Source organism: Cheilinus undulatus, linkage group 1 (genome assembly GCF_018320785.1).
Source record: "Cheilinus undulatus linkage group 1, ASM1832078v1, whole genome shotgun sequence".
Taxonomy (NCBI): domain Eukaryota; kingdom Metazoa; phylum Chordata; class Actinopteri; order Labriformes; family Labridae; genus Cheilinus; species Cheilinus undulatus.
The window spans coordinates 4,545,757-4,572,600 of NC_054865.1; the positions used below are offsets into that span (position 1 = coordinate 4,545,757).

General features: G+C 40.0%; 1 protein-coding gene across 8 annotated transcripts in view; it reads left to right on the forward strand.

The window, feature by feature from the left end:
- LOC121517453 (NACHT, LRR and PYD domains-containing protein 12-like) overlaps nt 1-16,316 on the forward strand; it is an 86,611-nt gene extending 70,295 nt beyond the window's left edge. For 4 of the 8 annotated variants that reach the window (XM_041799264.1, XM_041799433.1, XM_041799518.1 and 1 more), the window contains 7 exons: nt 10,098-10,141; nt 10,515-10,729; nt 11,889-12,154; nt 12,477-12,593; nt 12,730-12,868; nt 13,118-15,523; nt 15,656-16,316. In XM_041799264.1, coding sequence (XP_041655198.1) covers nt 10,098-10,141; nt 10,515-10,729; nt 11,889-12,154; nt 12,477-12,593; nt 12,730-12,868; nt 13,118-13,614 — 1,278 coding nt within the window. In that variant the 3' untranslated portion in view covers nt 13,615-15,523; nt 15,656-16,316. Of the gene's footprint in view, nt 1-10,097; nt 10,142-10,514; nt 11,662-11,888; nt 12,155-12,476; nt 12,594-12,729; nt 12,869-13,117; nt 15,524-15,655 lie in introns of those variants that run through there. The other 4 variants (XM_041799688.1, XM_041799856.1, XM_041799608.1 and 1 more) reach the window with 3 other exon arrangements.
- The last annotated feature ends 10,528 nt before the right edge of the window (nt 16,317-26,844 follow it).

Below are 26,844 nucleotides of genomic sequence, written 5' to 3' on the forward strand. Positions count from 1 at the left end.
TCAGAGTTGTTGAGATGGTGATGTTCTTGTAGAGGTCCATTTTCTTTATTGATTGTGGTAGAAAGGGGAGGTCAGTAATTGAGGTGGATTTGCATAGGTGTTTTTCCATTTTTAGCCATTGGTTATTGAGGTTTTGTTGTTGGGTCCATTTGTATAGGTACTGTAACTGGTTTGACAGGAAGTAGTGCAGAAAGTTTGGTGCTTCTAGACCGCCTTGTGATTTTGCATTCTGCAAAGTTGAAAGTGAGATTCTTGGTTGTTTGTTTCTCCAGTAGAATTTGGTGGTTAGTGAGTTGAGGGCTTGGAACCATTTGTCAGTGGGGGTTACGGGGAGCATGGAGAACAGGTAGTTGATCTGGGGTAAAGTTTTCATTTTTACGGTTGCAATACGGCCAATGAGTGAGAGTGGTAGTTTAATCCAACGTTTAAAGTTATCTTCTATACTTTTCAGTAGGGGAGTGTAGTTGAGGTTGAAGAGCTCTGACAGCCGGGAGGAAATGTTGATGCCTAGATATTTAATGTTGCTGGTGTGAAAGGGAAGGGTTGAATCTTGACCTGCAGAATCCCAGGCATCATTGGACAGTGGTAGGATGGTTGATTTATTCCAGTTTATTATATAATTTGATACGGAGGAGAACTCAGATATGACTTTGAATGTTTCTTGGATTGATGTGGACGGGTTCTGTAAGTGTAATAATAGATCATCTGCGTACAGGCTTATTTTATGTTCTGACTCATTATCATTGATTCCTTTTATTCTATTGTTTTGTCTTATTGCTGCTGCTAGGGGCTCGATGAAAAATGCAAATAAGGATGGAGAGAGTGGGCATCCTTGTCTGGTTCCCTGGTATAGTGTGAAGCTTGGTGAGGTGATCCCGTTTGTGGTTATTGTGGCCCTAGGTGAAGTGTAAAGTGTTCTGATCCAATGGATATATGACTCTCCCATGCCAAATTTACGGAGGGTGCTGAATAGGAAGGTCCGGTTTACTTTGTCAAATGCTTTTTCTGCGTCTAGTGATGCAATTATGGTTTTGTTTTGTTGTTGTTGGGATATGTTGATTAGGTTGAATAGTCTGCGGATGTTGTCTGAAGCATCTCTATTTTTGATTAAGCCTGTCTGATCGGGGTGGATTAATAGTGGGGTTACTGTTTCTATTCTTGTTGCTAGTGTTTTTGTTATTATTTTCAAATCTGTGTTAATTAATGAGAGAGGACAATAACTGGAGGGATGGGTTGGGTATTTATTGGGTTTAAGTAGCAGTGTCATTGCAGCTGTGTTCATATGTGTGGGAATGTTGGAAGTGGATTTTATTTCTGTAGTTACTCTATGGAATAGTGGTGATAATATGGTCCAGAAGTGTTTGTAAAATTCAGTAGAGAATCCATCAGGTCCGGGTGATTTATTGTTTGGCATTTTATGTAAGGCTCTATGTAATTCTTTTGATGTCAGTGGTTCATCTAAAAAGGAGGCTAGTTCTGTTGGTAATGTTGGGAGGTCCACTTTATTTAAGAATGAGTCTATTTCTGCTTGGCTGGGTTGGTGTTCAGAGGTGTAGAGTTTACTGTAAAATGTATGAAATGTGTCATTTATGTCCTGTGGGTTGTTGGTGATAGTGCCTGAGGGGTTTATTATGGATGAGATAATGGCTTTTTCTTTTTTGAGTTGTAGGAGACTAGCCAGATGTTTGCTTGATTTATTACTTTACTGAAAGTTGTCATATTTTAGTTGTTGGATTATAAACTGAGTTTTCTGATGAATAATGGTTTCTAGCTGGGTTTTAAGTTGAGTTAATTCTTTTAGTATTTCTTCATTTGGGTTACTGGTGAGTTGGGATGTTAGGTGTTTGATTCTTGTCTCTAAAGTGTTTTCTAGTTTTTGTTGCTGTTTTTCTTGTGAGATGAGTATGATATTATTATTCCTCTTATGACGGTTTTCCCTGTTTCCCATAAAATGGATGGTGAGATTTCTGGAGAGTTGTTTATTTCCAGAAAGGATGCCCACTCTTTCTTGATTATTGAGGTGAATTCTGGATCGTCTAACAGTGAGTTATTAAAGCGCCATCTTGAGGGAGGCTTGATATGAGTTTGAGTGTGTATTGACAGGGAAACTGGAGCATGGTCACTTATTATTATTGGGTGGATTGTGTTGTCTTGGATATCCTGGGTGAGTGAGTTACTTACAAGAAAGAAATCGATTCTGGAGGATGATTGGTGTAGGGAGGAAAAATATGTATATTGTCTGGATGATGCGTTTCTCATTCTCCAACTATCACCAGGTCCAAAATCATTCATGTATTGTTTTATTATTTCAGTGGAGTGCCAGTTTCTTGAGTTGCCAGGTGTACTAGAGTGATCGGTTGTAGAGTTGATGACAGTGTTAAAATCTCCAGCTATTATGATATTTGTTGAGTTATTAAGTAATGAAAAGAAGTTATGGAAGAAGGAGGGGTCATCAATATTAGGGCCGTAGATGTTAGCAAATGTAAATGTTGTGTGGTTAACAGATGCATTGATAATAATAAATCTTCCCTGAGGGTCAGTGATTGATGAGTTATGGACAAATGGGATGTTTTTATTTACTAATATTGAAACACCTCTTTGTTTACTATTGAATGTGGATGAGAATTTTTTGTCATATTGTTTAAATTTAAGATTTTGCAGTTCTGGACTTGTAAGGTGGGTTTCTTGTATAAAGCATATATCAGCCTTTAATTTAATAAGGTGATTGATAATTTTTATTTTTTTACTCTGTGTGCAGAAGCCGTGTACATTCCATGTTACCAGGTTAAGTGTCATTATTGCATTTTGGGTTCATCTTGTAAGACAAGGGGGGGGCATGGAGCCAGGAGCATTAACTGTTTTCGTAAATGCATGTATAGAGACACAAAATAAACAAACCAATACAACCATAGAGGTGGACATAAAAGTGAGAGGAGAGAACACAAAACATAAATGACAATAACAACTACACAAAAACAAATAAAGAAGGACAGAGGGGTTCATTTTTCACTCCTCCACAAAGTAGCAGAAGGATTTTTTTTGGAGTGATGAGGAGTATGAGGCTTACAGGGAATAGTCAGAGTTACTATGATTGAAAGGTAAAGGTTATTTCAGGTAGTTCAGAAGAGCCATGGCGTGAGTTTGGAGTTGCGGAATAATTGACCGTCAATATCCAGTTTGTCCAGATTAAGTGTCACGCGTCGGTTGTTTTGTCGGTTTTCTTTTAAGATGGGGTACAGTATTTTTCGGCGTTCGTTTATTTCTCATGGATATTGTTCGCTGAGACCGTATGGGGTTCCTCTGAGTTCCCTTCCTTGCTGTTTCACCTGTTCCTTTTGTTTAAAATGAATTTGGCAATGATGGGTCTGGGTCCTTTAGATGGCAGTTTTCCGAGGCGGTGGACTCTGTGGAAAGTGATGTTTATAACGGTGTCGGCCGGTATTTTCAGGTGAGTTGTCATGAAGTTTTGAATGAGGGATTCCGGGTTGTCGGGTGTTTGTTCGGGGATGCCAGAGAAAATGAGGTTGTCGCGCATGGAGCGGGTTTGTAAGTCCAGAATAGTCTCTTTTAACAGTTTGTTTTCGGTAGTGACGGTGTGCATTTGTTCGTTCAGTGTCCTTACGGAGGTTTGTAAGTCCTGGTTGTTTTTTTGCAGTGTGACAATGTTGTGATGAGCAAAGTCCAAGCTATCGCGGATGTCTTTGATTTCATTGTGTAGTGTAACTAACAGGTCGAGTTTTTTGTTGATGCTTGCCAGTACACTAACCTCTACTTCGGTGGTTTGTAGGTCATCGGTGGATGTTGAAGAGTCCATTTTTTTGCGTTTGTTGGGGTTGGTCTGGTCCGTGTCCATGGTGATCTGCCGGTTGTAGTGGTGGTCGATAAAAGCCTCTAGTTCGGTTAATTCCTCCACGGCAATGGTGTATAGTTCCGGGTTGGTGATTGGAGTTAGGTTATGGATGAGTTAAGTGTCGGAATGTCCTTTTTGTATCTTTTTGTATTCTTTTAAAGTTCGGTTCTCGCTCTGTTTTGGTCAGAAGTACAGCGCCGCCATCTTTGATCTTGTTTGTTCACATTTGGTCTCGCCTCCTCTCATTACACCCCTCTCACAGACACATCGCCCTCCTCCCCTTAGCTCCCTCCTCCCACTTAAAATTTATTTAAAGTTTATTGAGAAAGGGCCACTGTTGGCACAGGGGACACAGTTTGGATAACCCTGATATCAAATAAGGTAACGCTTTATATTAAAGTCCTTGTAATAAGCATTAATAATGCCTGCAGAAATTGAATGAATTTGCCTGAAATACTGTGTTTTTTAGAAAGAGGAACATATATCTGAGGAATATGTTCCAGGGAACACCAAAGCGGGGCACAACTTGTGCCTCATTTCACAAACACTCAACCTGCCCACTCCTAGACAATAACAGCATGTCAAAGCGGCTGCATGAAACACCGGCAAACATCACGTAGCTAACACGGGGCAGCACAGTGTGACATAATGTTGCACCTACAAGAAAACTTATCCGTGCTTCGAGTTATCTTACCTCACCACACCTGAGAGTCATGAAGAGGGAGAAGAGTGTGTGCAAGGCACACAGATGAAGTCACACTCGGTAATTCCTCCCATAGAAACTGTTGTTCCCTTTAGTTGCTCAACAAGCCAACACCTGTCTGCATTAATGTAGCGGTCTGATATGAGACAGACGGCAAGGTTGGAGAGAGACGAGGAGAGAAAAGTTACTGTCAGGAGTTCAACACAATAGAAAATCAAATTGCATGGACTGTTACAGACTGAGAGAGTACAGAAAATTTAGGTTTACTTTTAACTATTTAACTTTAATGTGACTTTCTTTTTAAGTTACTATCACTCTGTGTTTGAGAGAACAGAAGGATTTCTTCATTTACATTATAAGCAATTATAACCAGTGTAACAGTCAGATATTTCCAACATTTTAAGTCACATCCACGTGTATAATCACACTCTAACTGATGTTTATAATGTAAATGACACCACAATACTCTCTCAGTCTGTTCGCCCTCGCATTGTGAATGTAGCGTGTCGTTAAAATGACTACATCGTGAATATCCGAGAAAAAATTAGTCGGAAGTTTTGAGCTGTCAGGGTGCATTTTTCGTTGGAGTTTCGCTTCTCCCCTTGTCCCTGAATGCATCTCTCACAGCAGAGAGCTGTCTTGTTCTTCTCTGCCCATCCAGAAAGCTCCTGCACATGCAGCCGGGTTTTTTTTTTTTTTTTTAATATCAGTGGCGAGAGAAGCAAGGGAGAAGAAGGTAAACAGAGCAGCATGGCGAGTTAGGGGCTAGATAGATGCCTTTTAAGACGGAAAACGAGAAACAGCGCTGGGTCTGCAGCGTTGAGCAGTCATTCAACTTTGAAAAGGAAGAGGTCTAACTCGCGGTATCCGTTAAAATATGCTGCAAGATGACTCTGAGTTCATGGCGGCAGGAACAGAACACGCCACTAAAGACATGAGCCCAGTGTTGTTGAAAAGCCAGGATTTAAAAATCCTCATAAAGACATTTAACCCAGAATACAAGATTTGCCTGGGTGCGAACATTTTGCTGAAAACTCCCTGCCAGAGTCGTGCACATCAGAAAGAAGACGGCCCAGCAGCGGACAAATGTGATCCACTTCTCCACAACTACGGGGCCTGATCTCAGCCTAACGGTTCAAGGGCTGCAACAAATGATTATTTTTTTATGTCGACTAATCTAAGGATTATTTTTACGATTAGTCGACTAAACGTGGATATTTGGCATACTATTTTGGATCCCCGTTTTACCTTGCCTTCTTATGCATGCACGCCTGTGAAAACTTAATGGTTTAAGCAAATTGACATGACGTGTCAAGTTGCTACATCATCAAGTTTTGTTTTTCCTCTAATAAAAAAGAATTGAACTGATAACTAAAGTAAATTGCACTCTAAATACAGTTACTGAAAAAAAACATTACCCTAGCAAATATCAAAGATGGTTTTCCGACTTATTAACGTACGGCACCAACGTTATAAGTAGGCTTCTGGAATTAATCCTCGTGCCTGAAGCTCAAAGGGCTCAGTAACTACATGCAAAAGATCTAAAAGATATTCATGCAACTTGCAAACTTACCCACCCATGGTGTTTGAAGACGCAGCAGCTACAGTGTGTTTATGTTTCAGGTGTTCGTGCATTGCCGTAGTGCTGCCATGGTACGAGAGTTTGACTTGACACAGTTTGCAGTTGACTTGTTCCTGCAATTTGTTTTCTGTAAAATGTTCCCAAACTTTGGAAGCTCTGGGTCAGCTTTTTGGTGTGTTCGCCATGCTTTCCGCCATGCTTAACTTCTTCTTCTCAGTTTCTGTGATAATGTAAACAGTGGGAGCGATACTGCCCCCATCACTTCCTGTAGTGAACTGCAAGTACAGATGAGTCCTTACCGGCTGGTACTAGATTTTACCAATATAAAAAACAATAATACGATCCGTCGGCACTTGAATTCCCGCGTCAACAAATTTTTATAGTCAACACAAACAATTAGGTTGACAAATCGTTGCAGCCCAAAACGGTTCAAAACAATGACAACAAGTAGTTAAAATGTCCCCGCCTTCAGACAAGTTTCGGCTCATAATGGCCAGAAAGGTGCTGTCAAATGTGTCCTTTCACTGCACTATACATGCTAAGCTAAAAACAACGGCTATAAAAATCCAGAAAAATCAAATAAAAACACTACCCAGATTTTTCTGTACGTAAATGGATGGAAAACACCGTAGCCTAATTTAATATTGACCAGGGTATGACTTACTTCTGCATACCAGAAACCAGCTGAACCGGGCCAAGCATACTACACAATAACGTCTGGCTTGAAGTCATACTGCATACTACTGTTGAACGCAGTACGCAGTGCGCAATACATACTGCATACTGCGTTTGGCAGGAGTATGCAGTAGGCCAATTTGAAAACTGCCCATGTTTTTTTTGTGCATGCAACCCCCATCCCCCCCACTTGGTAACCTACCACCACAAATAGATTCCAGTCCTGTGGGAAACATGTAATCATCATCATTACACACTCACTACACCTGCTGTCAGAAAGAGTTAGTGCAGGATATTGTAGTAGCCTACTATTTACCTATGGATGAAACCTTCTCCACTTAATCTACTCTCTCTATGCTGCTGTCTGTCTGTCTACGTCACACACCGGTGTGCAGTAGGAAAGACGCTTTTTGGCCTGATCAATAAATCATAGCATCCATGATCACTGGGTCACAGATTCCATCAACAATACAGTCAGAAGGACAAACCGGAGCAATCACAATAATCACTCCAAATACCATGAGAGAGTAGAATCAGCTGTTTACAGCTTCCTCTCTGTGAGCGACACATGTCAGCACTGTGGACAGCGCCACGTTAACGCACACGAAATTTTCAGCACAAACATCAACAATCTCATCATTTACAATGCAAACGCACACTTGTACACTGAACCTTACATTCATTACATGCCAAAAATATTTAAATAATAATCAAATGTATCAATCTTCGGAATGATAATATCGATTTCACAGCAGCAGAGCGGAGGATAAAAATAAAATGTGAGCTTACCTGTTTATTTTGCCCACACAGCCCTCTATTGATCCCTTGGCCTCCTTTCTCTCTTTCTGTACCTGACTGATGCTGCTAAGTGTGAACTTGTCTTAGTTTTCCACGCTGTTATTAACGTTATCACCATTTAAATTCTCCACTGACACTACAGTCAAACAGACGCACCAGTTTAATATTAAACATATCAAATCATCTTTTTCACGTTACAACCTTACCTTTTTGCTGCAAAACCACATTTTAGAAATTCAAAACTCAACTCGCATGATGAGCACAAAACTCCTGCTTCAGGTGTCATTTGTGACAAGACCACGCCCAGACCTTTGTTCCCAAGACAGGAAAGCACCAGCATGTGCTGCGCCATAGAGGCATGATATGACGCATATTTAAGTTGATAAAATAGGCCTATTTGGTAAAACAAAGTTAGAAGGGAATGAAAGAGCTACATGTGAGAGCCACTTGGGAGGGGCAAAAAAAAAAAAGCTGCACATCTTTGATTTCAAACATTTTCCTCAATATGTGTGTTTTATGATTCTGAAGAAGATTTAAAATAAATTCATTAATAAAAATTCCAAGCACTTATTCTGTCACTGCTGTTATAAAAACTCAAACATGATGCAGCACAGCTATTACTTCTAACCTGCAGTTAGGCTGTAATATTCATATTAGGTGAGAAAAATCCTTAATTTCATGAAGAGAGGATCGAGAAGAGTTTTTTTATGTTTATTTTTATTCTTTTTTTTTTGGTGGGGGGGGCACTGAGTTGTGACAACACAATGCAAACAGTTAATATGAGCTATCTTTTAAACTATAGGCTATAAGCAGTGGTCAGAATGCAAATGTAGAAAAGTCCTCATCAACTCTAAACTATAATGTAGACTTTTTAAACCTGTCCAGGTGAGACGTAATAAACTGTAGCGAGGAACAGCGCAGACTCAGGCTGGATGCAGACAGAGATAGTTAAGGTCCAGTAAATATGAATTCTAGTTTCTGATCATTTCTTTTATGTCTCCTACAAACACCAGACTGTAAACAGGAGTGTAGTTTTTTCTCTAATGTGATCAAGCTAGACAGTGGAAACATCAGCTGACAGCAGCGCCACTTTACCGTCAGACATTGTTTACAGATATCATGGCCTTTATGATAAAAATATAAATGTTGCTATATGACGCCAACTTGTAGATTTCAGATATTTGTCTAATAATGAAAATAAATCTAAAATTAGTAACAAGTTTAGACTGAATCCTGATGTCTAAAGAGACAGAGGGAGAGGAGGAGCATGGATCAAAACATTTCATCTCTTTCATTCAGACACTGTTTTTATTTAGGTCCATACATAATATAGACACAAATACAGCTTCCTGAGGGTCAAACATTATTATTCTACTGTGGGTTTAAGCTCATTGTCCATTTTAACAGGAGAGGTGGAACAGCGATAAAAAGACGATGTGTGCTATGAAAAAAGCAGACAGTGAGCAGGCTGCATCATTTTCTGTGCTCTGTAATATTTATCGGACATTATTTCATGTGAACTTTATTAGAGATTCATTATTGTGCTTCTGAGCAGTCCTAAAATAACGAAATAAAATGTGTCGGACAGACAGATCATGGATGGATCATTATGTTGCTGCTCTCTGTGTAAATATTAAACAATGAAATGAACTGCAGCGTCACAGTTAAACTTCACTCTGTATATTTTACCACGGTGGTTCAGGGTGTACAGAAGTGCTGCGCTCTTTGTTCCCTTGTCGGTTACTGTTTATCAGGGAACTTATCATCAGCTCTGTGTCTGTGTCCAACATTACTGTCGCTGTGAAATTCCTTTTAATCCATATCCGCCTCGCTTTCAGCAGTGTTTGCTCCCTCATGGTCGCAGTAGGGGATCTCACCGTGTACTGATGAAGCGCTGCCCTAGATTCAACCCTCCGTGGTCAGTCTGTGGGCGGGCAGCACGTTGGCACAGAGAAAATGTAGAAGAGCAGGGTGTAGTTAGACATCTGAGCCACTTCCCCCAGCAGAGAAATGGAGGGTACATGAGAGGAGAGTTCTCCTAACAGTTTAAAGGGAGGGCAGTGACTCACTGATCACTGAGACTGTCAGACACATTTACTATCCATGCACTGCTATCAAAAATCGGTACATTTCCCTTTAATGGACATTCCTGGATGATATTAAAGAGACTGAATGACTCAAGAACCAACAGAGGTGTCACAGTGCGACAGTCTGATATTCTAGGAAAGCTTTTAGGCTGGTTCTCATTTTGGAGGGGAGAATTTCCACCCATAGTTTCAGTCCTGATGTCATCATTAAACAGTAAAAAGCATCCCAACAGGATGTAGAGAAATGCCTTCATCAGAAATGTACTGTTAGGTCTACAGTGTTACTGTTTGAGTTCAGTATTCTAGCACTCAGAAATAAATCAATCCCATGAGCTCTGATCAAACAAACAAGAAGTGAGCCTTTTGTCTAACTAAATAACATTCTTCGTCTTTCTTTTCCAGGCTCCATTATCCTTCTCACCTGAAGAGACTGACTCTACATACAGGTAATCTTATCAAAGGCTTTTCCAGCTTCATTGATGGTTCATCAATTTCAGAACCCACTGTTCATCATCTGATAATAATACAATTGTATCTGAAAATGCAGAGGGGATTTTAATTTCTTCATTCTAAATGGAACTGTGCCTGTTAAACATCAATAGTTCACTAACTGATGACTTAGTGAGTTTTTAGCAAAGCTCTGCCCTGTATAAGACTGTCAGCAGTTAAGTGCTAGTGTGCCACAAATATGATATGAAATGAAATCCAATGTAGATTTGAAAGTTAATTAATGAACTTGAAAATGAAGAATTCAGAAGTTCCTCCGTCTGATGTGTCTGTGTGAAAGGGTTGCATAAATTCAGACTGATGGTGTTACAGGTTCAGGTGTCCTGGTCAGGGTGTGTTCAAGTGTCTTTCCACTCGGCTGGTGTTTGCTATGGCAAAGGAGGTGGAGCTTCAGTACAAGACTGTCCAATGGGATGAAGCTGTCCTCCAGTCAGCTGGCAAGATGGCCGCTGGGCCGCTGTTTGACATCCAGTGTCCTGAAGAAGCTGTGTGTCAGCTCCACCTCCCACACTGTGAATCAAAGGAAGGTAGAGTAAAGGCTGTCTTCAACGATATATATTACTGAAAATGTTAAATTAACATGTTTGAATCCTGCAGTGATCTGTTGGCTGAGTCTCTCTGCTGTCGAAGCCCTCTCATTTTTCATTTTGAGTCAGTAAACCTCCCTACAAGTGACTTGATTTAGTGTATAGTGGAACCATACCAGGAGCTTTTCAAACTAAAAGCATTCTGTACAAATGAAGAGAGTTTCTCCAAAGAAATGCTAAACCAGGCTTTTACCTCTAAAATGACAAACCAGAAGTGTCCTTGTACCCTGTTTATCATTCCTGTGACATGTTGTTAACCTGTAAACAAACTGAACGTAAAGACATGTCACGGCTAAGATGTGTATCTCACATGTCCAGTCTGAGATGGGCTTAAGAACGCCACCCCCAGCAGTATCAGCCTAAAGCAGCACAACCATGGTCTGGTCCAAGTCTGAGCCAGCCCTAGCTCTACATTTAACATTAAGGAACGTTTTAAACCTACTCCTTAAGGTAGCGAGGCTTTCTGCCTCCTAGATGTTAAAGGGTAGATGAATCCAAAGGAGAGGGTCCTGATAACTGAAGACCATACCTCCCATACTACTTAGAGACTGAACTGACCACAATAAGGCCATCATACTGGGAGCATGTTTTAGAGGGGTAATATGTGGCACTATGAGCTCTATAGTGACATTTACATCATTGAGATTCATTTGTTTGTTTTTATCCACACTAGTCACTTCTGAAATAGGAGCTACTCTTCCTGGGGTCCACACAGACAAACACAAAAAATCCACATGGATAACATTTCAACAGTCCAAATGGAAATAAACGACAACAGCAAAACTAATGATTAAAATAATTGTTAAATTCCAGCACAGTAACATTTACAACTGACACTACAACCAAGATCAATCCACTGGCTTTCCAATCAGGTAATCTCTCATGTTCTCAACTCAAAATTCAGTTTGAATAAAAACCATCTTGAATTGTATGTTTCCTTATAAAACAGTGAGTACAGTAGCTACACAATGACACAGCGCTGCAGAACAAAGATAACCAGGAGATACTACAGTGATGATCATGTAGATTCTCCAGAGCTGACATCAGCAGATAAATTCTGACTCTCAGTGGTAACATACTCTAATCTGTTTTGTCCCAGGACTGCTTGTTGATGGAGGCTTGTCTGTTGCCCACATCACTGATGATGGGATGAGCTTTTTGGAGCCGTTGGAGATCACAGACACTCACGTGGTTGTGAATGTCTCTCACCTATCCTCCTTTGGCCTGGTCTGGGATTTTTTTAAAAGGTTTCTGGGATATTCCCAGCCAGTAAACGGAGCAGTCCTGCTGTTCCTCCGACCTCTGACTGTAAGCAATAAAGTGCTCTATGTGTTCCTGGTGCCGGAAAACATCCACATGAACAAGGTAAAAATCAAAGTCATATTTGCTGTTTTAATAAATGTCATTAAATCAGATCATAACCTTTGTACTGGAGTTTGGTTGAACATCAAACTCATTAACATACTTTCTCTGGCATCGTTTTTTTTTTATATGGCATCCTCTTCAATTGTTACGCTGATGACACTTTAACTATTACTTTTTAATTTATTCCGTTGTCATTGTGAGAGTTGTTGCATTAATTTATTGCTTTTCTGTTGTTTACCCCTTTCTTGCTCTCTGTAAAGCTCTGGGCTCCACATTTCGATAACACAATTATTACAGACAGTTTTGTTTTTCTTCTCTGAAGCTCTTTGAACAGCAGAGAGGGGCAGATAATATCCCGACCTCTTCTGAATGTCCTCTCAGCTTTGGTCAAAATTACAGTGTCCACTGTGAACCTGAGGGCTTCAAAGTGCAGCCACAGGTGGGATAATCTCATTCATTAATTTAGGTTTACCACAGACAGTCATGGCTTCAAATAAAATTCATGTTTAGATGAGTAAGACTTTAATCTTTCCTTTTAGAGCTTGGTAGGTAACATTATGCTTTACTTTCTCCAGCATGCAACCTTTCGCTCAAGGTATGGACCAAACTATTTCCCAACATTTGAAGTCTTCCTGGAGAACCAAGAGAAAGTGACTCTGAAAATCCAGGACCAAGACAGGAGAGAAGTCTGGAGACGTGATGTGTTTCTTATAGGTAATGTGGCTCCATCCATCTCTCTTTTGACCCTATGGTACACCCTGTACAAAGAGTCTTGGCCTGCAGCACAGATAGGCACGACTCAATATGAAATATCTCTAATGAGAGCCCAACAGGAGGGGTCTCAAGTGCACAAAGATTACCTGATGTGAGAAAAGATGTAATATTATTTATTTAATTTTAAAATTCTGTAATACTGAAGAAATCAAGTGTGAAACAAAGGTCATTTCTGTCTTTTCTTTCCAGGTTCAAGAAGAGAAACTCTGTCGAATATTGTTCCAGCAGAGGACAGGCTCCCAATAGGGGACAGGGGTCCAGCAGAGGACAGGCTCCCTATAGGGGACAGGGGTCCAGCAAAGGACAGACTCCCTATAGGGGACAGGGTCCCAGTAGAGGACAGGCCTCCTATAGGGGACCAGGCTCCAGCAGAGGACAGAGTCCTTACAGGGGACAGGGTTCCAGCAGAAGACAGGGTCTCTGCAGAAGAGAGACTTCTTTCAGTTAGGACAGAGTTCATCAGAAGAGTGACAGACACTGATCTGAACCAGCTCATAGACAGACTCCTGCAGCACGGTGTTATACATGATGAACAGATGCAGTCCTTCCACACCAAAGTCAGAGCAGACAAAGCTCGGGATGTGATCGATTCAGTGCGAGGAAAGGGAGCTGAAGCCAGCTCAGTCCTGATTGCCTCTCTTTCTGAGGTGGATCCATTGCTTTGCAGAGCACTGAACTTAAGATGAAAACAGAGAAAGATCTGAGGGGTGTGATGATGTAAACAGCTGGCTGCTTTACAATTAACCCTTTCAGTGTTGGAACCTTGAAAATGAGATGGATTATATGAGGATGAAATACTCCCTCCATCACAGTGCACTGAATTATTTGGCCAAGGGGCAACATAAAGATAAAGAATTCACTTGGGCCTAAAATGAATTTTGTGGTAAACCACAGGTAATAGTAGAGGTAGAGGAGTGATGACCTATGGTGACCACAAAGGCTCACTTAAAAAGATTAGAATAAAATCAGATAAGTGTAGTGTCCCTGATGCCCACCCAGTTTCTAAGAGGTTCAACTAAAACAGTAGGAAAATCAGTATCAAAGGCTGCACTAAGATCTCAAAGAATTAAAATCTTGGGGCCGTCTCAGCGCTGTGACCTGCTCTAAAACCACACTGGAATTTCTCAAAGAGGTTGTGATTAGACATAAGAGATTAAAGCTGTGTTAAAACCACCTTTTCTACAACTCTGGATACAAATGGAAGTTTTAAAATTAATTTAAAAAATCAAAGAGGGGTCAAGGGTAGTTTTCTTTAAAAGAGGTTGGACCACAGCATTTTAACAGAGGGAATTTCTCCTTAAGTCAAAGAACTGTTGATTATTGATAAAATATGGGGACCCACAGTTTGCCCATCATTGGTCTCTTGCAGACTCAAACCTGTTGGCTTGATTGGTGTGAATGTGTGCTTCAGCTCTGAGACTTCCTGTGGAGGGTCGGCGATAGGGGTGAGCGGTATATGCGGTAGACGGCATAAATGACATAAATTTGGCCTACGGTAGAGATTTGGACTCTACCGACCAATCACAATAACACTTGTTAATGACGTCATCGTACCTGCCTGTGAGTTAGCAGGCAAAAACGTGTTTTTTCCTCTCAAAGTCTGATGGCTGTACTGCAACTAAGTCAGTGTGCTATCTCTGTCAGACTGCATGGGGCTAGTGCAGGCACTTAGCTTGTGTGCCAAGCACACAAAATAAGTGCTGCTTTGGCTGGTCGCAGAGACCAGTGCTGCAGCGCTCCCTCTTACACAACGGCATAAACAACCGTTTAAGTCTATTTTAACTTATGACTTTCTTTTCTAAGTCCACAGTGAGTCAAATATCCAGGCAATGGTCAGAAAAGCTGCTGTAAACTATCCGTATTCTCCAAACAGCAGCCAGAGCTAAGCTATCTCAATGCTAAACACAATACTTCCGTCAAGCTCTTCACAATAAAAGTCTGCGGCTGTTATTTTTCTGAAACGCTTTTATTGTGAACGCCTTCAGTAGGAAACGTGTTCAAGTCATTAGCAGCTTAACACACCTCTTCAGGATTGAAATGAAATGTGAAACTTGGAGAGCAGTTAGAAGTAAACCCAGAGAGACTTAAAAAAAAAAAAAAAACATGTTTACTGTGTTCCTATACTTAGAGATAAATTGAGTATGCCATCAAAGGTTTTAAGGGAATAAGGGGGTTAATAACTCTTGAATTTGGATTTAAAAGCATTATCTATTTATAATTTTGTAATACCATGATATAATACCGTATTGTCAAAGGCAAGAAAAATACCATGATATGATTTTTAGGCCATATCGCCCAGGCCTAGTTGGCTATAACTTGTATTGGCGAGTGTTAAAACCAGTTAAGGATTGTAGCTACTCTTGGTGGAAAGGAAAGTGTGGTGTTTATTTTGTATTGTGTGTCTTATTTTGATGAACTTCCGGTTTCCGGAGCTGGTTGCTGGCTGCTAACTTTCCTTTGCTTCTCCTGAGGCTGTCGCCCCCCCCCCCCGTGCTGTGGAGAGTCACACCTGCAGCGAATCGCTAATTGACGCGCACTACTTAAGACCGGCTGCAGCTCTCTACAGCGCCTGAGTCTTGTCTACCTTACCACACGGTAAACGTCTGCTCCAGGCTCCTTCTCAGATCCTCCAGAGAAGTTTCTTGTGTTTTTTGATGACTCTAATTATCTCCAGTGTTTGTATTTCCCTTGTGCTTGTCGCTAACGTGCCTCTCCTCCTTCTTCCAGTGCCTCCTGCTCCGATCACCACAGCCAGCTCCAGCACACTCTCACTCCCTCCTGGACTCTTGGAATCCCCTTCCCCTCTTCACTTACCTGCACAATAAACTGTTTAAAACCGCTTCCGTCTCCGCACCTGAGTCCAACCACTACACAACCTCACAGAAAGCCCTCTCCTAGTAAGGGTTAAATAGAAGCCAACAGGCACCACCCAAAAACAAGAAAGTTTCTGGTCCAAAGATGTACAAGTCTATGTGAGCCTGACTGGTATTTTATTCGCTGACGGCAGCGACAGCTGATCAAAAAAGAAAAAGGAAAAATAAAACAGATTCTATGGTCCGAGATGAAGTACAAAATTAGCCTCAGAGACTATCCTCTGTGGTTTCAACTCATGAGGGATTTTTGATCATATATTTGACATCTTTAACTTGTTTTTCCATTCAATCATTTTCCTTTTTTGTTACCTCTATACTCATGTTGAACCAATATGTTTGCTTTTGCCTTTGAATTTATTTCCCCATGATTTATCACCCATGTCATTGTTTAGAATTTTAATCTACTTTTGCTGTAGATCAATTTACTTTTACATGTAATCTGTTTAGTCTGTTAAGTCTCTCAACCTGATTATCAATCTGGCTGTTTGAGTGTTTTGATACGTTTTTAAATAAAAAAAAAACATTTTTAAACCATATCTTAGCCTCTGGTTGGACTTTGTCACTAGAACCGTTGGAGTAACCTCACACACTCTCAGGTTTTTAAATGTTCCCATTTCTTGTTGGATGGAGGGGTTCTTCTGATCACACAAGGCCCCTTTTGGTGAGTCTCAAGAATCAACACGGCTTCTCAGTCTTCTTTTCTAAAATACAGCAGGCCCATTTGCACGCATTCGAAGGGGGTTGGTTAGAGTAGTAGAGGTATATTAATCTCTGAGCATCTCTACAACATGTACAAGTGAGTTAGGAGCTGCAGGTTGGAGTCAGACAGGAATTACACAGTCCTAGTAAATTTTCAATACTCAGAATTTTGTCCTGGAGCTCATATCACAGTGTATATGCTCAATAATCACTGACAACTTCTTTTTAAATCTATAATAGGTTTTATAAAACAAAGTAGCATCAAAAGGTTATCAATGACACTTGAATAAACAAACAACTATTATAAATACTAAACTACAGCAAACAACCTGTTTACAAGCAAAGCATGGTGCAGTTGTCAAAGAGAAACAAGACTGCTGATGGTCTTAAACAGCTGAATGGTTTCACACGTGACTTAAGATAAAGATGATAGACTTAGGGTGACTACAAAATTCGCATCTACCACTCGGTGCGTTCTCTGTGTTGTTATGTGCTGCGAATGAAACGTTAAAACCTCAGAGATAAATATGAGCTAATTATAATTTTTACAGCTATCCTAAAGTCTCTTCAAGAAGAGGAACTGTGACTGTAAACATCTAGAACAGAAGAAATTTTTCTCTTAATCTGAACTTTCTGCTAAGTCAATACAACTAGATGAATAATGTTCAAGTCCTTTTATTTCACAATGAATTGTTTTGCTTTATTCCATACCTATCCATTTTTTCTTTAATTTTCTCGTCTCTGTTAATTTTATTAGTCTACTCTGGTTCCGTCTTTCTTTCAGCCCATCATGTAAAAAGCTCTATAAACTGCATCTTCCCCGCGTAATTATGATGATATAATCACATATTGTGATAAACTCACAATATAGCAACATGCTGACTTTATTGCTTTAATTGGTTGTGATTTACAAACATTTATCATATTTACTTTTTTGATATTTCAAAATAGCAAAACAAATGCAGTCTAAAATACTGACTGATCTGTTTACTAGTTGAAGAAAATAGAAATGAGAATAAATGAAATCGTCATAAGTTGAATGATAGTTTTCATGTCTGTAATATTTCTCTGTTAATCCTCCCTTCCGTTTATCACGTTTCATAAGTTTCACAAGGCATTTTTACAGTTTAAATCAGGGCTAGTAAAGTTACAGTCAAGTTATTTACCTGTTCTGATGAGTGGTCAACTGGTATGTCACTTTAAATGAAGTTTACGCAAAGCATTGTGGGTCATCTTTTCAGCTCTCCTTTGGTAAAGGATGGTCCAGTGTTTCCTAGACTAAAGGAGATAATAAAGGAAGTTATGAAGCTCATAGATAACCATAGATATAAAGAGTAGATAGGACATGCCCCTTTGAGCTGCATGCCTACGGCGAGGCTAAGCTAGTGGGGGGAAAAGTGTCAGGGCCTTCCATGGTTGTAGATGGCACGAAAATGAAAACAGCAAGGATGCCTGCACATTGTGCTGGATACAGTCGCACACTACACCGTACGGTTGAAACAGGGAAACTAGAAATAAGCTTTCATAGGTAAAAATATTTTTTGGCTCTTTTTTCATTATTAAAATTTGTTGAGAGCTTCAGTGACTACCTGGCTACTAGCAAAACACTAACGTGAGCTAGCAGCTGACAGCCAAATACCAGATGATTAATAGTAGCTGTAGTATTATATATAGCCTTTAGAGTCATAGAAGTAGTATCAGCATTTCTAATGGTATTACCGGTTGTAGTAGCAGTGCCAGTATCAGCAGTAGTAGTTGGTGTACTACCACTACTACTAGTAGTAGTTATATTAATTATATACGTTATAGTGAAATGTATAGTTTACATACGTTATTTAAGTCTGAGGTGAAGTGAAGTGTTACTATTTACTCAGTGACATGCACAACAATTTCAATGTACCTGTTTCTAACTTGTACAAATGGCAATAAACTCTATTCTATTCTATCTCCACAGTGTATTTGTTTCTATTCTCTAACATAAATATATAGAGAGTGTGAGAGAGATCAGGAGGGAGAGAGAGACAAATAAATTAATATAAATGATTATTTGATTACCTTTACAATTAAATCTTTCGATCTAAAACATATTTTCTATAAATGTATATCTTTACCTTTCTATTTTTATACATACAACTATATATCTATGTATATACATTTATAAATATATAATGGCTGAACATAAAGATTCCCAGACCTCTGGACTTAAAGAATGAAATAACTAAAATTGTAGGCTACATTGGTAGAAAGCCCTTTTTTTAAAAATCAAATGTTCTGTATTAATAGCACGTTTTGACGTTGACAATAAAGCAAACCGCATGAAAATTGGTTGCGAAATGAGCAAGTTATGATTTATTTTCAATGTACATGCATTGCCATTAATGAGAACGTCGCCCCCGCCAAGATGGCCGCCACGTAGGCACATCGCTCAGCGGGCTGCTACAGCACGCTGGCGTATCTAGTGTTCAATATGATCTCTATGATTCCAGCAGCCTTTATCACTGCCAACACTAAAATGCTTCCAGGTCGTTTCACTCAGTTAGGAACCTTCCTAAGCAGAATGGACTATTCAAATGGACCCAATGAATGAAATCATCATTCCCACCATCATATTATTGTTGATTTTCTACTTCCAACAGCGACATCTTGAAGAGCTGTACATAAGGCTGGTCTGAGTTCATCTTATGAGTTTTATCGTTAGATGACAACTTTATCGTCATGGACGAGAAAGTAGAAGAAAGTATGCAATACTGTGAGCCATTGCAACACAACTCAGGAGAGAAGGTATGTGTTGTAAAACTCTTGAAATGATGAGCTGTCAATAGTGAGGTATAACTTTATCTACAATGTTATAAAATTTCCTGTTCTTGGACAATTTCCATTCAACATAATAACAGGCACTTCTACTCCACGTGTAATGAACAGCTACTGTTAGCCCACCCTGTCCAGGCTGCTGGTTAATTTCAGTAGCGTGAGATGAATTGTTGTGCAGTGTAGTTTGACTGAACATGGGCTAAGTCATGACACTGACTGTTTTATTAATCAACAAATGTATTCCTGTTTTAAAGTTTTATTTGTATCTTAATCATTAAAGATAATACACATTCAAAACTTCCTGTATTAAAATCCTGATAGTATTCAGTAAACATAATTGAACACAAAGATTTGGTGTTAAATTTCATTGTTAGAAATTCCCATTGTGATAATTTTCATTGACTCATATGTGTCTGTTACAGTATTTCATTTGTATATTTTTCTACTGCCATCTGTTGACACTCCTGACTATAAAGCTGAAAAAATGAAAATTACTATCAAAAATCCAGGACAATACTGTTGCTACACTATATGAAAGTGATGACAATGTTTTCAATAATTTGTACATATCCAAAGGACAGAAATCAGGAGTTTTTCCAACTTATTTTGAATTTTTTTTGGATTTTTTTACTCTTCTTGAATTAATCTTGATATTAAAATTTAAAGATAAAAAAGCTAACAGCAGTAGGAATTAAATTCACTAGGAAATGAATAATAAATGAGCAAATAACTGTACAAAATAATAGATAGATGTTCTGATGTGTGTTCAGTTTGGATCTCACTTTTATTACTAAAAAAGGCCCTGATCATTTCTGAATATTGGCATTTACAGATTACATTTACTAATGTGTTTTTGTTGTCCTTTTTTTTTTACTTCTTATTGCTTAAAGGAAAATCTGAACCCAAGCACGCTGCCATGCTTGGTGGCAACATGCATGTGACACGTGGACAAGGAGAGACTGGCTGCTCAATTTCAGAATGTGAAGAACCACTTTTAGTCATCTCTGTGAACTTCTGCGTGCAAGTATGGCGCCCTGGTTATTTGTATCAGTAGGATAAAGCCCAGAATTGTTGTTCATCAGTTTCTGTTATCATATTGGTCACCCCCTCTATAATTTTTCTGGTTAAATTTCATTTATTTAGATGCTTTTTGTCACTTTAAACAGGATAAACTCACCTGCTTGAGTCTAATGTACCTTCAGGGCGATACTCGTTTTGGCCAGTAGGTGTCAGTAGTCACACTGTTTTGTTGTCAACTGACGCTGCTCTCCTGGCCTAGCAGGAAGTAAGCTCAGTTGTATTGCATTAGACAGTCTGTAAGAAAGCACTAGACACTGGTTCTCAAACATAACTGTCTTTCTGTTATGTTTGCAGTTACCAAGGCTGTAAATAAAGACCACTTTTTCTTATGGAACCACATTGCCATCATTCAGTGTGCGTAACACAAGGCTCACTCGACAGGGCACAAGGTACCGTAAGCAGTAGGTGATTTGAGGGGGGATGTTGTCCCCCTTGTTAGCAACATGACCAAAATGCATCCCCCGTGTTAACCTGCCATCCCCTCTCTGTCAGGGTAGAGCAGGGATGCTTAATTGCAGGGCCGTTTCTTGACATAGGCAATATAGGTGGTTGCCTAGGGCGCCATGCTGAGAGGGGCACCATCAGGAGCCTTGAACACTTTAAATAGGTCCACCAATGTAACAGATCATCAACTCCTGAACTCCTCTAACCTCTGCACCCTTTGTTCATGAAACAGGCCAGCCTCGCCGCTCTCTCTCTCGCTCCATGCGTGCCACCGGCATACGCATACTGCAAGCCCAGCAAGACGTTTATAGAAAAAAAGTTTTCTTTTTCCTCGTGTACACAGCGCTTAACGGACAGGATGCAGGGATAGAGTCCTGCGTCGGACAGCTAACACCCTACCTGCCATTTCCCCCTGATTTCCTGACCATTAACACTTGCTTGTGTGGTGCGTGTCATCTCCCCCTTCCACCTGCACCCGCAACATGCGCGTCCAATTCCTCCTAAAGTCTGACCATCCACGTAAAACACAGAATGACAGAAGCTGCGTTCAGTTTAAGAAATTATAATATTATGTCCACTTAAGCACTGCCCTGACAAATACGGTTTTCATTGTTCTAATTCAAATTTTCTCACTAAATAAAGCATGAAAGAAAACACACATCCTCGTCAACCATAACACCTGGCAGCCTGGACTAATTTAACCCCTGGTTATATTAATAAGAGTAATATCAGGGTCATATTTACAGGGCCTAGCATATTTAATGTAGGCCTAAATCTTAAAACATATCTAAAGGAAAACTTAAATAATAATTTTATACAGTCCACTAACAGCATTATTTACACTGTAGCCCTGTGAGAAACAAAGCTTTAAGTTCATACCATTACTTTTGTATAGAATGAACAAAGTCAGAGAGTGGGGGCAGAAGGAAGAGGTGAAGGAGGAGGAGAGAGAGCAAGCAGTTTCATAGTAGGATCAGTCAGAGGGGACACATTTTTAAGTTAATCTTTAATCTTTGAGTTGAATTTAACTAAGAATGTGGGCACAAAATCCACAAGTATTGTTCAGACAAGTGTTGTAGAAAATAAGCTATTTGTTGAAGTTCATGTCATTACTTTTGTTGAGAATGAACAAAGTCAGATAGCAGCAACAGAAGGACCATGAGGTGGAGGAGGGAGAGGAGCAGCATTTTAAAAATGCTCCAGCAATAAAAGAACAATAAGGTATGGCAAATAACTGCTTGTCCACAAAGGCAAATAACAAAAAATATTAACTGTCCAGTTTTAAACAACCTATCATTCAAGTATAAGTTAGATTTCTGACTTGCACTTGAAGGCACCATGACTTCTTTCTCCAAACTCCTTGAAGAGTGGAGAGGCACAGAATCCACACTGCTTTAAGTCCAGTGTGAAGTTTCCACAGTCAGTGATGATTTGGGCTGCCATGGCATCTGTTGGTGTTGGTCCACTGTGTTTTCTGAAGTCTACAGTCAACACAGCCATCTACCAGGACATTTTAGAGACCTTCATGCTTCCTTCTTCTGACAAGCTTTGTGGAGATGCTGATTTCATTTTTCCAGCAGGACTTGGCACCTGCCCACACTGCCAAAGCTATCAAAAGCTGGTTCAATGACCATGGTGTTACTGTGCTTGATTCTGACCTGAACCCCATAGAGAATCTATGGGGTATTGTCAAGAGGAAGATGAGAGACACCAGACCCAACAATGCAGATGACCTGAAGGCCGCTATCAAAGCAACCTGGGCTTCCATTACACCTGAGCAGTGCTACAGACTGATGGCCTCCATGCCACGCTGCATTGATGCAGTAATTCATGCAAAAGGAGGCCCAACCAAGTATTGAAGGCATAGAAATGAACACACTTTTCAGAAGCCTGACATTTCTGTTGAAAATATCCTTTTTTTATTGATCTTATGTAATATTCCAATTTTCTGAGACACTGAATTTTGGGTTTTCTTATCTGTAAGTCATAATCATCAACATTTTAAGAAATAAAAGCTTGAAATATTTCACTCTATGTGTAATGAGTCTATATAATATATGGGTTTACCTTTCAGAAAAGAGTGACAAAAAATATTAAACTTTTTCATGATATTCTAATTTTTTGAGATGCACTAGTATATCAGTGATCATCAGCTGGCAGCCCGCAGGCCAGATCCAGCCCCCCACAGCTTTCCATCCGGCCTGCCAGCATATTTATAAAATTCAGAAAATATGAAGAAGAAAAATAAGTGGTGACAGTTAGGATTTTTTAAACCCCAATAAAGCGTTTACATTCAAGGGGCTCTATGTAAGATTTAAAACAATATCAGTGTAGCGACACCGCCGGCCATTACGCAAACTACAACAACATTGTGTTGCTCGTCCACTACGGCGTGCTCCTTGCTCATGAACAAGCCTCCGGTTTATCAGCTGACGCACACACAGACCACGGTGATTTACTGGCATCATGTATACAGAGGAGGTAAGTGAAGTTGAGTTGTTGAGCAGAAGCAACAGGGCTAACACTGCTTAGCTCTGATAATGGTGCCTTGATCGAGGATATCAGTTGGCTGAAATTATGTTTTGAAGATATTTTACAAACTAAGTATCAAAACATAACCTCAGTAAGGTGAGTCCAGTGCCATGAAGCAAGAAAAAGATGCAATATTATCCGGAAAACTCTAAATGAGCAACGTGACGTTCTCGTTGTTTGGATAACATCTACGTTAGCAAGCTAACGCGATGTAGCATGGTTTATAGAACATAAAACACTGCATTGTATTTCATGGTCAGGAGTGATGCCTTAACTTTTCAACAGAAAGACGTTCACCTCTGGATCGGTACATATCCCAAGCGCCGAGTGAGGCTCACTCCATTTCTCAGATGCTCCACCGATTTTTATCCTGACTTCCCCCTGCGTGGTCACACTCTACTCTAGCTTGACGGGCTTCAGCAGATAAAACTATCTTAGTTTTTTTTATGTTTTTGCGGAGTTTGTGTGAGTGTTTGGGTTGAGCTAGTCGGTCGTTTACTCGCAGAAGAAGCCTTCTCCATTCCGTCTCTCTCTTCTCCATTCAACACGCCGTTGTCAGGTATAACCAGAGCAACGGGGTGTGCGCATTACGTAGTACCCGGCATCACTTCTATTGAGATTTCGCAGAAAATTCGGCCCAAGTTCTTCACAGAAAAATGACTCCACAGACTTAAACAGGCAAACAAAGGAGACATAAAGAGCCTCATTCTCCACATTGGGATAAAGTGCGCACCATTATATACTCAACAGTGGGAAAATTTTAAGCAAAAATCTTACATGGAGCCCCTTTAACCCCGCAAAAACTGAGATTGAAATAATTTTATTAGGGATGACCCCACCTTTGATCAACTTCAAAGGAATCCACTGTCAGCTATTATTAGTGAATGTTCATTGAGGAGAACGAGCGACCGCTCTCTGATCTCTGCTTGCTGTGCTGGCTGTGCGCAGAATAGTAGTTGCTAACACTAAAATAAATACTCTTCATGAATGAAATGCAGCTTGTGCCTTATTTAATAAGAATAAGAATGAGGAAAAGGTTGTTCTCTTTTAACATTTAGTTTTATTGTTTCACATGCTGTTCTTAGCATCGTTTTTTCCATATGCCATATAGACTGGGTTTTCTTCAACTTTATATGACTTAACATAGGCTACTTGTCAGCCAAAAAGGAAAAGAAAAGAAAAGAAAAACAGCCTGTCTAACATCAATCACAATAATGGCATCATTAAGCATTGTATGGCATAATAAAAGAATAGAAAAATAGCCTAATTTAAAAAAATAACGACATGATTTATTTGTCAGAAATGTCCCGCTGTAGCGCATAAAACCTTAAGAAACCCACGGCTGTGACAATGAAAACAAATAAAATAACAAGGCTTAAATACTAACACTGCGCTACTGGTAGAAATTACATTTGCCCTCTGACACGATCCTCTTCACATCAGGCTTGACAGCAGTCAGGCTTATGCGCAAAGAGTCCTCCAAAGAATGGTTGGAAAGGCGGTTCCTTTCATGTGTTTTGATGGCGTTCATCTTTGAGAACGCAGATTCACATATGTAGGTTGATCCAAACATGGTGAGCACGTATATTGCCAAGGCCTTCAGTGTAGCATAGTGTTGGGGAGAAGCCAACCAAAAAGCTCTCAAGCTTTCAGCACCCCAGGGAGCGGCCTTTGGGTCACTGGCAGCCTGGATGTTGACAAGTTCACTTTGAATAGCTGCCTCATCCAATGCAACCACCTTCCACACATTGTTTGAAAATTCTCCGTCTGGGCTGATGGTGAACGGGTCACGAACAAATCCAATTATGTCCCTGGGAAAGTCGTCAAATGTGGCCGAGGAATTCTCTCTCAGCTGTGTGAAGAATTTCTTCAGCCTCTCTGTGACGCAGCTGTAACCTGCCGTCTTCAGTGTGTTAAAGTGCAGCAGCCTCCCTGACAATGAATCTGCTGTAACAGCTCGATTTTCTTTCCCAAACGAGTCCAGTTTTTCCACCATATCCACCACAGTTTTTGCTTGTCCTTGTAGTTGTAGATTGAGTGCGTTTGAATGCGAAAATATGTCGGTTAATAATGCAACGTCTCACCTGTATTCCTTGTCTTGGATGATGCGCAGGTGGTCAGCTGCTGCTTTTGACTTACTTTGCTTCAAAAGAGCTTCAACTTGATCTCTGAGCTCAACAAAGCGCCGCAGTGCTTTACCCTTACTGAGCCAGTGCATGTCATTGTGGAGTAAGAGGTCATCATGAGCAGTGGTGGACAAAGTATTCAACTCCAGTTCTTGAGTCAAAGTATACTTGTGGTCAAATCTTGCTCAAGTACAAGTAAAAGTTGCTCTGTGAAGTTTTACTCAAGTTAAAGTACTAAAGTACTTACTTTTAAAAATGCTTAAGTATTCAAAAGTACAAACAACATTTTCTAATATCAGTACATTGCTGTATTGTTTTCTCAGTGCTTTTACTGAACCTTGTAACTCTCTGAAACCACCTAATGATGTACTGACCAACATGTAGAACCACTCTGCTACAAAAAGTCTATAAAAAAAACACCTGTAAAAGCTTCACCATAAAAATCCAACCAAAAACAATAAGAATAACTGAGAATGAGCTGAGATATGGCCATGGGTGAGCTGGTTTTTCAGCTTGAGTTTCTCCTGCCATCTCCATTGCTGAGTTTTGTTTGAATGAAGGTGGGAGAGCTTGCTACACAGAGCGAGGATGATTTAGCCTATTTCCAAAATCCGTCCCAGGTGTGAGCGGTGACTGTGATTAGTTCCCTTCTGTGAGAGGCACAGCGTGTGGCCAGTTGCATTTTAGAAAAGAAAAACACCAACATCTGACTACAAAGCTATGCTGAAACTAAAAGAAACGAGTAACAACAAGCTTCCTAGAAATGTAGTGGAGTCGAAAGTACAATATTTGTCTTTGAAATGTAGTGGAGTTAAAGTCATAGGTTTCCAAAAAAACAAATACTCAAGTAAAGTACAAATACTGAAAAAATGTACTTAAGTACAGTACTAAGATAAATGTACTCCATTACTTTCCACCACTGATCATGAGCAGCTTGAGATTCCAGGCCTGTTGCGGAACAGGCAGTGCTGGGTACTTGAACTACCTCTAATGAAATGTATTATCTTCATAGTTTTGTCCATAATCTCTTTGAGGTCTCCACTGAGTTTTGTGCACAGCACGCTATGGTGAATGAGGCAGTGAAGCGCATTCACATCAGGAGCTACAGTCTTTAATCTGCTCACCACACCCCAGGTTTTGCCAGTCATGGCAGGTGCGTCATCTGGGACAATCAGATTAATTTTTTGTAGTGACAATTCATGCTTTTGAAAGAGCTCCTCCAGCTTTCCAAAGACAACGTCACCTGTGGTATTACCTTCCAGCGGAATCAAAGCCAGAAGCTCCTCTCTGAAGTCTTTCCCATCAAAATATCTGACAAATACGCACAACTGTGAAATGTCAGTGTTGTTGG